This window comes from Dasypus novemcinctus, chromosome 18 (assembly GCF_030445035.2).
Source record: "Dasypus novemcinctus isolate mDasNov1 chromosome 18, mDasNov1.1.hap2, whole genome shotgun sequence".
Lineage (NCBI taxonomy): Eukaryota > Metazoa > Chordata > Mammalia > Cingulata > Dasypodidae > Dasypus > Dasypus novemcinctus.
The window spans coordinates 2,331,343-2,346,181 of NC_080690.1; the positions used below are offsets into that span (position 1 = coordinate 2,331,343).

At 49.1% G+C, this 14,839-nt stretch overlaps 1 protein-coding gene across 2 annotated transcripts in view; it reads left to right on the forward strand.

The window, feature by feature from the left end:
- The first annotated feature begins 5,747 nt into the window (after positions 1–5,747).
- KLHDC4 (kelch domain containing 4) overlaps positions 5,748–14,839 on the forward strand; it is a 75,409-nt gene continuing 66,317 nt past the window's right edge. The window contains exons 1-4 of one of the 2 annotated variants that reach the window (XM_058279603.2): positions 5,748–5,935; positions 10,622–10,713; positions 13,518–13,596; positions 14,351–14,449. In XM_058279603.2, coding sequence (XP_058135586.1) covers positions 5,837–5,935; positions 10,622–10,713; positions 13,518–13,596; positions 14,351–14,449 — 369 coding nt within the window. In that variant the 5' untranslated portion in view covers positions 5,748–5,836. The remainder of the gene's footprint in view (positions 5,936–10,621; positions 10,714–13,517; positions 13,597–14,350; positions 14,450–14,839) is intronic. The other variant, XM_058279604.2, reaches the window with a different exon arrangement.

Genomic DNA, 14,839 nt, shown 5'->3' on the forward strand with positions numbered 1-14,839 from the left:
TTCATATGGAAATGGAAGGTGCCTAGCAAAGCTGAAACAAAAGAGCCAAGCTGAGGACTAACACTGCCTGATCTCAAGACTTCTCAGGAAGATGCAGCAATGGAGACGGTGCAGGATTGGCATCCAGATGGATGACGGCACCAGAGTCCAGAAAGAGATCCACACGTGTGTGGTCAGTTGATTTTTATAAAGGTAAAAAGGCATTTACTGGATAAAGGATAGCCTTTTCTACAGATGGTACTGCAATGGATGAAAATCCCTACGCCAAGAAAACAAAACCAAACACTTTGAGCCATACCGTGCACCCCGCACAAGATTAGCCTGAAATGGATCACAGATCTAGATGTGAAATATACAAGAATAAAACTTTTAAAAGAAAGCAGAGGAGAAAATCTGGCTATGCTAGGCAGCTATTTCTTAGATATGACACAGAAAGCATGATACTTATAGATAAATCAGAACTAAATATTATTTTTGCTCTTGAGAGAATGAAAAGACAAACCACAGACTGGGAGAAAATATGTGTAATGTTGTGGCCAGAATATACTAAGAACCCTCAAAACACAGCTCAAAGAAAACAGACAACCTAATAAAAATGGGCAGAACACTTGAAGTAACACTTCACTGAAGAGGGTATTAGTCGGCAAAGAAGCATGTGAAACGATGCTCAGTTATTAAGCACCAGTTATTAAATGATGCTAGTTATTAAGGAATATAAATTTAATCTACAATAAGGTACAACTCTGACATGCAACTTACAAAAATAGCGAAAATGAAAGTCTCACCAAAGCACATATCGGTGAGGATGTACAACCACTGGGATGTAAACGGTACAACTGTTTTGGGAAAGAGTCTCGCAGTTTCCTAAAGATTTAAAGATACACTTCCCACATGACCCGGCCATTCCACTCTTAGGAATTTACCCAAGAAAAATGAATGAATATGTCTAAAAAAGGAGGTTCATAGTTTAATTTGTAATTGCTAAAAAATGGAAGCAACCAAAATGCCCATCAATAGGTGAAGCAATAAACAAGCTGCAGCTTATCCAGACAAAATGGAATACTACTCAGCAATGAAAAGGAGCAAACTAGTGTGGGGAGCTGGGGCCGGGCTGCCCCTAAGCCCTCAGCACGTAGCCGCCTGCGTGGCCCAGACACAAGCTAAAGGTTAATACCCCTCCCCGGAAGGGCAAGGATGTATAGGTGGTCTTGTGAAGCACACCCTCCCCAGAGCGGTGAAGCTCCATTCCTGTGATAGCATCACCAGACCCCGTGTGCGTGTCACAGGGCCCAACCGTGAACTGTTCTCATACCCGATGGGATGTCTTTGCTATCACCCCACATTTCCCTGTCTCTTTGTGGAGCGCCACCTTCATTCTCTAGACCCCCGCCTCCGGAGACTCTCTCCTGTCCGTAAGTCCAAACAAACCTTTTGTCTGACTCAGTGCTGGGGGCATTCTTTGGTCTCACGGCAGCCCCAACCCATGCCCTTCAGGAGTTGGGTTGGCATACAACAACCTCATAGATGACTCTCAAAATATTAATTTTGCTTAATTAAAGAAGCCAGGTGGATAGAATATCTGCCTACCCCATGGTTCAAACCCAGGGCCTCCTGACCCGTGTGGTGAGCTGGCCCATGCGCAGTGCTGCTGCACGTAAGGAGTGCCGTGCCACGCAGGGGTGTCCCTGCACCCGGGAGCCCCACACGCAAGGAGTGTGCCCTGTGAGGAGAGCCGCTCCGCGTGAAAAAAAGTGCAGCCTGCTCAGGAGTGGCGCTGCACACACGGAGAGCTGATGCAGCAAGATGACGCAGTAAAGAGAGTTACAGATTCCCGGTGCTGCTGACAAGAACACAAGCAGATACAGAAGAACTTACAGCGAATGGACACAGAGAGCAGACAACTAGCTGGGGGGGAAGGGGAGAGAAATGAAAAAAAAAAATCTTTAAAAAAATGAAAGAGCCAGACAATCCCCCTGCCCAAAGGAAGAGCCCATACTGTAGAATTCATTTACATAAAATCCTGGAAAATGTATACTGGTCCCTCATTACTCTCATCTCCACTTCACCCCCACCCGCCCTTCCTCCATTCCTCCCTTTTTTAAATTCCTTGCTTCATTTCAAAAAGTATTTAAGGAATGCGTCATTACTGTATTTCTCTGTCTCTCTAGAATCAAACCTCCTTGAAGCTGGAGCTGGGGTCCTGTTTGTATACCTCTTATGATGAGCACAACACAGTGCAACAGGTATTCTGTGACTGTTCTTTAATGGAATGACAGTCGTCCAGTTCAAAACGATGACCTCACTTCTTAACACAGAGAAACTCTTCAACTTTTCTTTAAGAAATTCTTTTGTGGTAACATGTATGCAACACAAAATTTCCCATTTTGACCACAAGGATATACCATCCAAGGATGTTAATTGCTGATAATGTTGTGCTACATCAGCACCACCCATTACCAAACTTTCCCATCACTCCAAACAGAATCTCAGTGCCCTGAAGCAGTAAGTCCACATTCCCCCTCCACCCTTTACCTCGGTAACCTGTGATCTGACTTCTGACTCTGAGTTTGCATATTCTAATTATTTCATGTAAGTAGGATCATGCAATGCTTGTCCTTTTTAGTCTAGCTTATTCTTTACTCAGCACGATGCCTTCCAGGTTCATCCATGTTCTAGCAAGCCTCAGAACCTCATTCCTTTTCCAGGCTGAATGACATCCCATTTAACTTGTATTTTGCTTTTTTAGGTGGGTTTATTATTTCCACTTTCTAGATGGGAAATGTACATAAAACCACATCATCTACATTACACTTGGGAGAACTCTCCGATCACACTGATTACTTGTGCTGATGGTAATTAGAAGTGAGCATAACTTTCTTCAATTTAGTCCATTATTAATAGTTTTTTTCTCTTCTGTACTTCAGTCTTTTTTTTTTTTTGAGGTACTGGGGCCAGGGTTTGAACCCTGGACCTCATATGTCTGACCACTGAGCCACATGGGCTCCCCCTCTGTACTTCAACTTGAAGGTAGCAGAGGGCACCTGACCACATAAAAGATACAGCCTAAAACTAGTGTTAGACTTAATGAAGTTTCAAAAATGTGAATTTCTCCAAAATAGGACCCTGTACTTAATCTCTTTACTACTTTAGGATTGTGTTCTCATTTAAAATTTTCTATTCTCTTTCTCGGTAATAATTTCAACCTCATGTAATTCATCATGACACATATAACCCAAGAGCCTCCCAATTTAGCTTCACAATTCTTCTGGATAATGACACTACTCAACTATGCATCTACTGGTTCCTTCTAAATCCTCAATGGGGAACACACTTCCCCTTTCACAGCCCTCAGCAGGAAACTGCAGTGATGTTCTGTGACTGAAGGGCCATTTTGCTTCAAGTGCATTACATCAAGTCTACCAGTATTCTTAGAAAAAGATCAGAGGATTAGGTATGTTCGTGAAGTCACACTGCACTGGAGGCCAAGCTACCGTTTCCCTCGTGCAATAGTTACATTTGAGAATTTGACTGTTTTGTGGTTCACTGTAGAAGAAGCCTTCTGGTTCTTTTCCTTCCTTTCTCCTCACTTTAGTCTTTTTTTCTTTCCTTCCGTCTTTCTCTCTTTTCTCCCTATCTCCCTCCTTTCCTTCTCTCCTCCCTCCTTTCCTCTTCCTTCCATCCGTTTGACCTTCTGTAGGAGTTTGATATTTATGAATTCCAAAAAGAAATATAGATTATGTTTGTAAACTGGTTGGTTCCTCTGGCATGATAACTCTTTGACTGTATTAGATTCAGCTGAGATGTCTGATTAAATTATGTTAAGATTAGGGCTCTGATCCAACTGTGTCATTAGAGTGAGACTCAGAGTCAAGTCCCAGCCTCCTTGGGTTGATAAAACACTCTCACATGGAAGTAAATACACACAGAGAAGGAGAACAGAGAGAAGCAGATAGGCAGGCGGAGAGTGAGTGCTCCAAGGAAACTCCGTAGGGAGACCAGCCTTCAGCTGACCTTTGGAGAGATCAGAGCAGCTGAGCCCCAAAAGAAATGAGCCCCTGGGAGAGTGACAAGCCTTATGCCAACCTACAGCTGAGATCAGAAGAAGCTGGGACCACAGAGCCTTCAGAGGAGGGCTGAACCCTCGTAGACATCACCCACCATCTTGCATCATCACGTGGCAACAGACTTTGGGTGAGAAAGCAGCTCCTCTGGTACCTTGAGTTGGACTCTTTAGGCCTAGTAACTGTAAAGTTTCTACTCCAAATAAATACCCTTTATAAAAGCCAACAGAGTTCTGGTACTTTGCATCAGCACCCCTTTGGCTAATACACCTTCCTTCTCCCTTTTGAAAATCAAGGGAATACTGTGCCCTCACTCCCCAGAAAAATGTTTATGCATTTAAAAGGATTTTTGGAAGACACAGAAAACAGACAACCGGGGGAGGGGAGGGGAATTAAATAAATAAAAAAAATAAATCTTTAAAAAAAAAAAAAAAAGGATTTTTGGGTTTGAGGCCAAAACAGTCCTTTCCCTCAGGACACATAAAATCTGCCAGAGACTTGTTTGATGCTAAGGATGTTGTGCTAAACAGGAAAAGGTTCTTGCCATTCTGCTTCCTAGGTGAATTTCCTCACATGTCCTAATTTAGAGAATATTTTTTAATGATACCACGCTCCAGGAGTCGTCAAATTATTCAGTCTGAGAAACAAAGATGAGTAAGATTTGGCTGTTGCTAGGAAAGGGTACTCTAGGATTTGACTTAAATAATGTGATAGAGAAAGATTTGTAAAACATCAAGTTTGGACAGAGTAGAATCAAAATGCTTATCATTACTTATAAGATGTCATCTTTGGGCTTGGAAACAGGACAAACAAAAACTTGGCAAAGGCAAAGCACAAATGAGATGATTTTGTTTCTTACTTTGTGGGTGAACAGCCAAAGGGCTCAGCCTTAGAGAAATTGCCCTAGATTCAATTAGTTACTAACCATTGAGCAGCGGGGGGGGGAGTGGGGGGGAGGGAATAATTTTCCAACCAACCCCAAGCCTTGTCTATAGACCCAGTTCTTTCGGAAGAGAAAGGCAATTTGGGGGAAACTGGAAGGAAATGGAGAACAGGATTAAAGCTATGGGGCCCTAGCACTGCTGGGAGAACAGGAGACCGCGTGCGACGCAAGGGAAAAAAAGAACGAGTTGGCAGTTGATCAAAAAACGAGCTGGAAAATCTCAAAGAAATCTGGTTCCTCAGACACAGATATACCATCTCCTACAATAAGCTCCAAAGGGCCAAATTCTCAAATATGACTCTCGCCCTCTAGAGCAGGGGTTCGTCTTTTCTGTTCCACAGACCCCTTTGCCAGGCAGGTGAAAACCATGCACCCCTTGCTAAGTCCACACCATGCTGTGTATTATTTAGCAAGTACATCACACCCGCGCCAACACGTCCCCAGGAGAACAGGGTTTTGTTGAATTTCCGTTCTAGCTCGCGGTGAGGAACGCGCCCTAGAGCGAAGTGCCTCTGGGCACACACCCCGGCTTCTGCTACCTTCCGGGCCTCCAGGCAACCGTGAGGCAACGCACTTGCAGCCCAGCGGCGCTCGAGCCACAGACCATCCCCTGGAGTCACCGCAGCGGCCTCCCGAGGGCTGCGAACCCGGACCGCCAGCCCCCGCCAAGTACGCAGCCAGAGGCCCCGCCCCTTCGCCCGGAAACGCGGCGGGACCGGAAGTGACGCCATCAGCGCGCGTCGGACCCGGACCCCGCCCCCGCCCCGGCCAGCCGTCGAGTCCGCGCGCACCGCTTCCTCCCGGGTTTCTGAGCCGCCGGCTCCTCGGCGCGATGGGCAAGAAGGGCAAGAAGGAGAAGAAGGGCCGCGGCGCGGAGAAGACGGCCGCCAAGGTGGAGAAGAAGGTGTGCAAGCGCTCGCGGAAGGAGGAGGTGAGTGGGGCGTCCAGACGGCCCCGGCCAGGTGGCGGTGGCGGTGGCCGGGCCGCTGCTCCCCGCCCGGACTCGGTTTCCTCGTCTGCGCGATGGAGGTAGCGATTACCTCACGGGCGGCTTCACGCAGGGGAAGGAACCCTTCGTGTCGCCCTAGCGCGGCGCCGGTGCGGGGGTGCGGGGGGGATGCCGTCCTGCCGGGTATCTCACGGGTTCCCTGCCCGTCTCCTCCCGGGTGAAGGCTTCGGTCTCCAAACTCTCACTCTGCCCCATGCCACCAAGTGCAAAGAAGCTGCCCCTTCTGAAGCGTTTGCTTTTCCTCCTGTGCTGGTCCAGGCGTTTCTGTGCTCTTTTTTTTTTTTTTTTTTTTTTGTTCTCCTCTCTTCTATTCCCACTACATTGAGGCAGGGTGATGGGAAGAGGCTGGGATTTAATGGAAGAGGATCTGGAGTTAAGGTCTGGGCCCACCACTCGCAGGATGTGTGATCTGAAAGTAACTGCCTTACTGCTTTCATTTTCAAAAAGAGGGTAAACAATTTCCCCGGCCGGAGCGGGGAACATCAAGTGGGAATAAGTGAGTGAAAACGCGGCTGTAACTGTAGGACATTCCATAAAACCTAATGGTAACCAGCACTGTTTTCTTTCCTCTTCTTTGAGCTGGGTCTGCAAGTGGGTCAGTGTTGAGGTGATGAGGGTTGAGCGTTTCGCTTTCTGTTGACTTCCGCTCATGGTGCCCTAACCCGGGACACCTACACTGGCCGGCGTTTACTGCCTGCTTGCCCCGGACTGGCCACAGTGCTCCCACCAGTGAGTTAGTCAGCTTCGGCATCCCCCTTTGACAGTTCGGAAGTCGGAATGTGGAGGCGGACAGGTTACATGGCTCAGGGTCACAAAGCCATGAACTGGTGCAGTACATCCTAAATCCAGAGCTCATGACCACTTTTCTTCCTGGGTTGTTCCCTTCTGCATTTCCTTGTCTGTAAAAATAATGGGATTAGACTTTTCCCTTTCTCTTTGGCTCTAATGTTCTTGCCCAGTCAGGCAGTGTAGTCATTCCTAGAGTTACTACTTAGCCTGTAATTAGTAGAACAAAGATTTGAACCTGTAACGTCTGCTTCTTTAATCTTTCCACAGTACACCACACTGGCGTTGAGTTGTAGGAAATGTGAGTATTGACTGTCACTCCCGTCATTAAGCAGAAGAGTTTGATACCCTAGGCTCGCCCAGCTGAGGGGAACTGACTCCACTGCCAGGGTGCGGGAGATCGGCGGAACAGGCTCACACTCTCCTTTGCTTTCAGCAAACACTGGTCCTTGTAGTCTTCTGCTTCTCAGCATTTTTTGGTCACTGACTTGTCTCTTGGCTGTGTGCACACATGGCTACTTGGTTCTTCTCCGGGGGCAACTCCTTCCATTTGCATCTCCTTAGTCTGCATTCTCCTTCACTGCACTCACTTCCTCCCATGAGAGCACATCCTGCATGGGGCTGATGCTCAGATATTTATCTCTAACCCTGGCCTGGACAATGAACTCCAAATTTCTCTCTGTCCTCTGATTCTGTGTAAATAATGGCCCCACACTTAGGGGCTTAAAACCACACCCGTCTGTCAGCTCACAGAAGGTCAGAAGCCTTGCTCGGCGTGAGTGGGTTCTCTGCTCGGTCTCACAGGGCTGAAGTGAGTGAGGTGTCAGCTAGGCCTTGGGCCTCACTTGAGGCCAGGGGGCCTCTTTCCAGCTCCCTCAGGTTGTTGGCAGAATTTACTTCCTCATGGTTGTAGGATGGAGGTCCCTGGTTCCCTGCTGCCTGTCAGCTCGCAGACGCCCTGCATTCCTCACCACGTGGCCCCTTCCATCTTCAAAGCCAGCAGTGGAGAATCTCCCTCGTGTTAATCCCTCCCACTGTTCAGAACTCTTTTTTTGGGGAAGATTCCATTCCCCAGTAGGTCAGGTCCACCAACAATAATCTCCCTTTCTTAAAGGGAGCTAGGCCTTGTAACGTAAGCCTCATGGGAATAAAGTCTCAGCGTATACAGGTTGTGTACACAGGGGCAGAGGGTATCTGGGGGACAGCTTGGAATTCTGCCTGTCATGAATTCCATAGATCATGTTACCCAGTTGGCACCTTTCTTCTCTCGGCTGTCTGGCAAACATAGTCCTCCTTTGTACTGTGCATGTTGACATCTGAGTTCTTCTCCCTGACCTGAAAGGCCTGGCATGATGGACCCCTGCCTGCCACCCCTCCAGCCTCACTCCCCCCAGCCTGCTCCACTCTAGCTGCATCAACCCGGTTCTGATGTCTCATCTACGCCCAGTTCTTCCCACTTGTGGTCTTCACCTCTACCCAGCCACCCTCTTTTCATGCCTGGCTCCTTTTTGATCTTCCAGCTCCTTGTTACTCCAGAGAGGCCTTCACTGATGAGGGTGCCTGGGCCCCAGCCCCTCCCAGACACCCCAGCCAGTGGCGGTGCTTAGCCAGTTTTGTGGCAGAGTGGTGCTCCCCTAGCTCACAGATGTTGGCATAGCCTGGTGTTTGTTTAGCAGGCAAGGCCTTGGGGAGAGGTGCCTGATTAATTGGTGAGAAGTGGAAGAAACAGGATTTGAATCCAGAGCCTCTGCTCTTAAAGACCGAGTGCTCCCTTCCTGGGACGGCCTTGGTTTCACCATATGTGTTTAGGAAATCCAGCAAGAGGCACAGTGGAAGTCCTGCTCAGAGGGCCCCGTGTGAGTGAGGTGGGCTGGGCGATGGTGATGGGCTTGTTCTGGCAGATGTCACTGCCCACTGCCCGCCAGGGCTAGTAAGGCCGCTCACCCTTTCAATCCTGGAGTCCTCCTTCCAGTCCTTTCCTGCCTCTCCACCTTATGCTCTTCTTCCCTCTGCCTTGAGTGGAAAGTCGCTGGACCAGGAGCCAAGCCCCTTGACCTCACTGTGACTCCCGGGGTCATTTTTCCATCCTTAGGTCTTTCTGTAAAGTTCTGTCCATTCAGAAAATAGGCTTGCTTATCTGACACATGTCTTCTGAATCAGATGCAGTGGTCAATGGGCAACTGTTATTTACCAGTTTCCTTGGTAAAATTATTTACCATGTAGGGGTGCCAGGATATCAGGCACTTTGGTGGACTTCTGGTAAAAATGTAAATTGGTAGAACCCATTTTGAAATCTAGTTTGTCAATATCTAGAAAAGTGGATGCCATAGCCTAGCTGTTAGACACCTGTGGATGTCCCTGGGAAGAACATCTCATCTACACAGACAGATAAAAAATGGCCAATGTAGTATAGTTTATAAAGATAAAAAATTGAATTTGAACCAGATGTTCATCAGCAGAACAGCTAAGTAAGCTGTGGTCACATCATAAGTGTGCAAAAGTGTAAGTGAACAAAACTAGAGCTGTTGTGCATCAAACTGTTCATGAACGATGTTGAGCCGAGCAGCAGGTTGTAGCAGCATGTGCAGTCTGATGTCATTTTCATGAAATCTAGCAATGTGATCCGAGGGAGAATTGCTTAGCAGTACCTACAGATGCTGTAAAAGGACACGTAACTGCTCCAGAAGAGTAAGCACCAAATCCTGAATGGTGTTTGTGTCAGGTGGGGAGGGGAGACTGGGGTACATGTAGAGCATCTGCTGTGTCAGCGCGGCTCCGTTTCTATCTGGGGCTTGGGGGCACGCGACTGCTTTGAATTAGTTTAGGGCCTTTTTGTCTGTGTTAAATATCTCATGATTTGAATATAACAAGGCCACGTGTGGTGAGCAGTGTCAGGTGCTGTGAGAGCATGTGTCTCGCCAGCTTCCTGAAGCTGTCCTTAGCCCCAAACTGGAGGCCCTCGGGTTGGGAGCCCCGGCCCAGGGGTGTATTGTTCAGTGAAGGGGTGCGGCTCGGAGAGTCAGTGGGGCGTGGGCAGTGAGGCTGGAGAGGAGCCCGAAGGACATCTCCCCTGCCTCCAGGCCCCAGGGATTGCAGGATGGGGGAAAGAGTGGCCCCTGCCTGAGGGCTCTAGGGAGAGCAGGCTCCTGTGTGTGCGTGAAGGGGAGGCAGATCCCAGGCCTCGCCTTGCCTGTGGTGACGGGTGGGGGTTAGGGGGAGAGATTAAGGCTAGAGGGGACATTCCTGATGACAGGTCTTGCATCACTTGGCCACTGGTCAGCCCGGACAGGCAGGAGCCCTGGGTTTCAGCACTGCCCTGCTGGGCCTGTGGCCGGCATCGTGCCTGCTGAGTGGGCTGCACCATTGTGGGCAGGGGCCCATCCCTTGCAGGCTGGCTGGGGCAGGTGCTTGTTTTGGGGGAGGGTGGAATCAGGAAATAAATAAATGAGCAAGAAGAACGTTAGCCCCTGCTGTGGAGACATCACAGGGCAGCATAGGGACCTGCGGCTGGCTTCTGCGAGTCCAAGGAGCGGCAGGATCCTGGTGGGCTTGTCTGAGGGGAGGGCCCCTGGGGGTGGAGGGGGTACAAGAGAGTGCCTGGGTGTGGGGGCTCACACTCCCCAACAGCTGCCTTTAAAGCTGGCTGTCCTTGACCTTGAGGGCATTGGGTTCTATGTATTTAAACAAGCGGAACATGTTAGGGTTCACATGTGTGATTGCACTAGTCAGATGAGGGTGCACAGTGGGAGAACCGACCCAGTTCTTGCTGCTAGTAGGATTATGGGTAAGAAGTCTCATCCGCGGCCACTTGTCTGCCCTTAGGAGGACCTCGAGGCTCTGATCGCCCACTTCCAGACCCTCGATGCCAGAAAGACGCAGACTGTGGAGACGCCGTGCTCCCCACCTTCCCCCAGGTAAGGAAGGGGCACCTTTTCCTGACGGTACCCGATTGTGCTGTAAGTAGGAGCGCGGTTTTACAAGTGACCAGGCCTCTGGGACAGCTCACTTTTAGAGGCTTGCCGAATCAGCTCCCATAACCTTCATCTCACTTTCTTCTGAAAAACTGGAGTAAGACCGTGCAGCTTTATTGTCATGCAGAAACATAGAAACTAAGTCAGGAAATCATGCAGAGGTCTGTCAGAGCTCCCCCTTAGCCCTTTGGACAAAAGTGACACCAAATGAGCTTTTCTTTGGTTCTGAAGTTATCTTGAAGTATATATATAACATGTGGAAAGCTGAAAATACCAATAGCTTTTTGCTACGTTCACAATGCTTTTACATCTTTATATGAAACATGTTTATTGAAATAGTGTATAAGTCATTTTAAATGCATTTGTAAATTACGTGATAAAAGTTGAGTATTCTGCAGGGTTTCACACATGTATGGAATGAGCTGGGATGGGTAGGCTTTCATCTTAATCTTGCTTCTTTTTTTTTTTTTAAGATTTATTTCTTTTATTTATTCCCCCCTCCCCAGTTGTCTGCTCTCTGTGTCCATTCGCTGTGTGTTCTTCTGTCACCGCTTCTGTCCTTGTCAGTGGCACCGGGAATCTGTGTTTCTTTTTGTTGTGTCATCTTGCTGCGTCAGCTCTCTGTGTGTACGGCGCCACTCCTGGGCAGGCTGCGCTTTCTTTGGCGCTGGGCGGCTCTCTTATGGGGCGCACTTTTTGCGCGTGGGGCTCCCCTATGTGGGGGACACCCCTGCGTGGCACAGCACTCCTTGCGCGCATGAGCGCTGCACGTGGGCCAGCTCCACACGGGTCAAGGAGGCCCGGGGTTTGAACTGCGGACCTCCCGTGTGTTAGGCGGACCGCCCTATCCATTGGGCCAAGTCCTCTTCCCTTAATCTTGCTTCTTACTCCTTTGTGCCGATGCTTGTCCTCTAAGCTTCTGATTCTGGCTGTTTTTATAATTTGACTTCAGGCTCTTTTAGTCCTTACATTTGCTGCTGACAGAGTAGAGACAAGATGTGGAATGTGTGAGTTAGGAAATTAAAGGTCCAATGACTTTCATAAAAAGACACTACATAATTCAGAGAAGGGGGAACGTGTTCACCTCACAGGGTCCTGGGACTGTTGTTTCGTTGAAAAGTGGTTGGCTTCGTTCCGCTCAGGAGAGTGAGCCTGGAGGAGCCCCCTCTCGTGCTCACTGCTGGGAGTTGAGTGGAAGCCCAGGGTGCCGCCTGCAGGGAGTAGTGGCTGCTGCACTGCCCTTGCCTCGGGTGCGACTCTTGGCCCTCGGGCCAGGCCTTGGCTTCTGAGCCTAAAGAGCAGGCCCTTGTGTCGCTGGGGACAGATGCGCCTCCAGGGTGTCTCCTGAAGTCAGGAGTACTTCCCATTCTTCATTTAATAGATCCAGTTAGGAATCTGATTTTATTTTTCTCTTAGGTTTGTCATGTAGTTATTGTGGCAAAGCATAAATTGAACACATAGATGTTTAAAAAGTATGTTTTTCTTTGAACTGTTGAAACAAATAAATCCTTGAGATCTTTAAGGTTGACTGTATATACCAGCACTCCTAGGGAAGCCACTTTGGGTGATTTTTGACTTAAAAAAAACCTAGAAATTTATTGTCTCACAATTCTGGAAGATAGCAGCCTTCAGGGGCATCCTTTTTATCTCTCCTAGCTTCTGGGTGGCCACCATTCTGCTAGGGAAGCCACTGTGGATGTGGATTTCTTTTTTTGGTAATGTTTTAGAAATTTCCCTCGAGTATTTTCGCCTGAGAAGTCAGGCTGGGCGTGCTTCCTGATGGCAGGGAGCAGCTGTTGAAAGTGAGGTTCGGGTAGGATGTGATTAAGACCTCTTACTTGGTAACCATAGAAACTTCCTGTCTAGTATCTCTTGATCATATTATGAAAAAATATAAAAAATTCCCCACCCATGGAAGTTGGCTTGGATGCAGTTTCGCTGGAAGTAAGGCTAGGCGCTGTAGCACCGTGCTTCATGATGCCTGTACCTTTAAAGTGAGGTGAGTGGCCCTCAGGAAAATTTTAATACTTTGTATATAACATCAGTTGTTGTTTCCCCAATTGTGTTTGGTACTTTTCCACAAAAAGTTAATTGGTATTAGGTGAAAAAAAGATTCAGGGACCAAAGAATTTTGGGGAATACTGGTTTCTCTAAGATTTCTCAGCTATAAAATGTTCCCCAAAAGGGAACTAGAGTTTTCAGATTTCTCAAACTTCTTTGGCCCTGAAACTTTTTTTCCTTTGAGCATGGTCTTTCGGGATTCGTGTTGAATGGCACACACCTTTGAGGATCCCCACTCCAGGTGGCTTTTAAAGAAGGCTCTTTCGTTACTCACAGGCACTCTGTCTCCCCTTACTTTCTACTGAAATGTCAGAAAGTATTTGTAATTTCCTCATAGCTGTTCTCTGGTCCTCATGTATGAAATAAATGGAAGAATTATTTTCATTTTCTTTAACAGAGTAGACCCTTAAAATAGGGCAGTTCTGTGAAGTTTGCCTTATAAGCTGGAGCATATAGGCCAGGCCTTCTTACTGTCGGTGATTTTAGGCCATGTTGTTTTAAAGTAGCTCGTCCCAGGGCTCACGGGGAGGGTGAACCTGGACCTGGTGACAGCGGCCAAAAGGTCCCTGCCGGGGCAGCCCTGGCGCCAGAGCACTCTGGCGGGAAGGAGAAGGGCATGTGGCTTCCGCATCAGAAAGGACGCACAGGCTCGCCTGGGTGCTGACGGCCGCCTTGGTCTCTTGCAGGTTGAATGCGTCGCTCTCCGCTCATCCTGAGAGAGATGAATTAATCCTTTTCGGAGGTGAATATTTCAATGGCCAAAAAGTAAAGTATACCTTTTTTTCTTTTCTCCCCCACATTTTCACGGGTCTCGTTAGAAGTAGAATTTATTAAGGCAGTGCTGTCAGGCGGGCGTGGGCCGTCACCTCCCTCCATCGGGCCGCGCCGCCCGAGCCACAGGCAGCGTGGTCCAGGCCCCCGGGGGCCCTGTTGCCGGCCGGGGGGCAGGAGCTAGTGCCCTCCTGTGGGCCTGACCCCCAGCCTGTGCCTTGGGGTTCCCTGCGCCCCTGCGACTCCTGCTTGAAGTTGACCAGCATGCTGCTTGCAGAGCTGGCTCTGGGTGCTGTCCATCCTGCCGCAGGGTGGGTTTTCAGATTTCCGACCCACAAAATTGTTTTGAGTATGGAAAGTGCTAGTAAATGGTAGAGTTAATTTTTATTTTGAAAATACCTGTGTTTCAGAGTTTTATGTGAAACAGTTATCAGAGTGGGTGCCCCTCCCCTGTTCCCCTGGCCTGGGAGGAGGCGTGAGATTGACTCAACCCCTCCACCTGTTGGCTCGGAGGTTTCTCCTGTGCAGCTGGGCTGGAATTAGGAGCTCGCAGAGCCTTGGGAGCCCCGGGGTCCTCAGGAGCTTGCCTGCGGGGGCGTCTTCCTCCTGTCTCACCAGCCCGGATGCCCGGGGTGTCGGCCCCACAGCCTCCCCGTGCTGGTGAGGCTGCCACCGCTCCTTACCACTCACTGTCCTTTGCTCGGAAGCGTTTCTTTTCAGCACTGAAGTGTCCCTCTCCTTTCTGCAGACATTCATGTACAACGAGCTCTATAGCTACAATATCCGGAAGGATGCTTGGACCAAAGTGGAAATCCCCAACCCACCTCCAAGGCGCTGTGCGCATCAGGTAAGGTGTTAGCTTGGCACTCACCTCTCGGCCGCCTTCCGCCTTGGGGTCATGCATGCGCAAATTCTGGTCTGAACTCCCAGAGCTTGTAAGCGCGAGGCTGCGTGGTCCAGAGCCCGGGCCTCACGGGTTGTCCTGGCTGCTGCCTGCAGACCCGGCCTCGCTGCTGAGTGGCCTTGCCTGTCAACATGTCATCCCTGAAACAGGTGACCGACACCTGCTTCTCCAGCTACATGCAGTTCATAGGAAAGGACACAAGCAGTAAGTTCTAGGGTGGTGCCCGGCACCTGGTGGCCCCTCGGCGAGTGGAAAGAGGGTTACGAACACCCACGGCCTGGCGGCTAGATGAATGGACTTGAGGAAGTGAGATGTTAAGAGGTAAATGTGAAT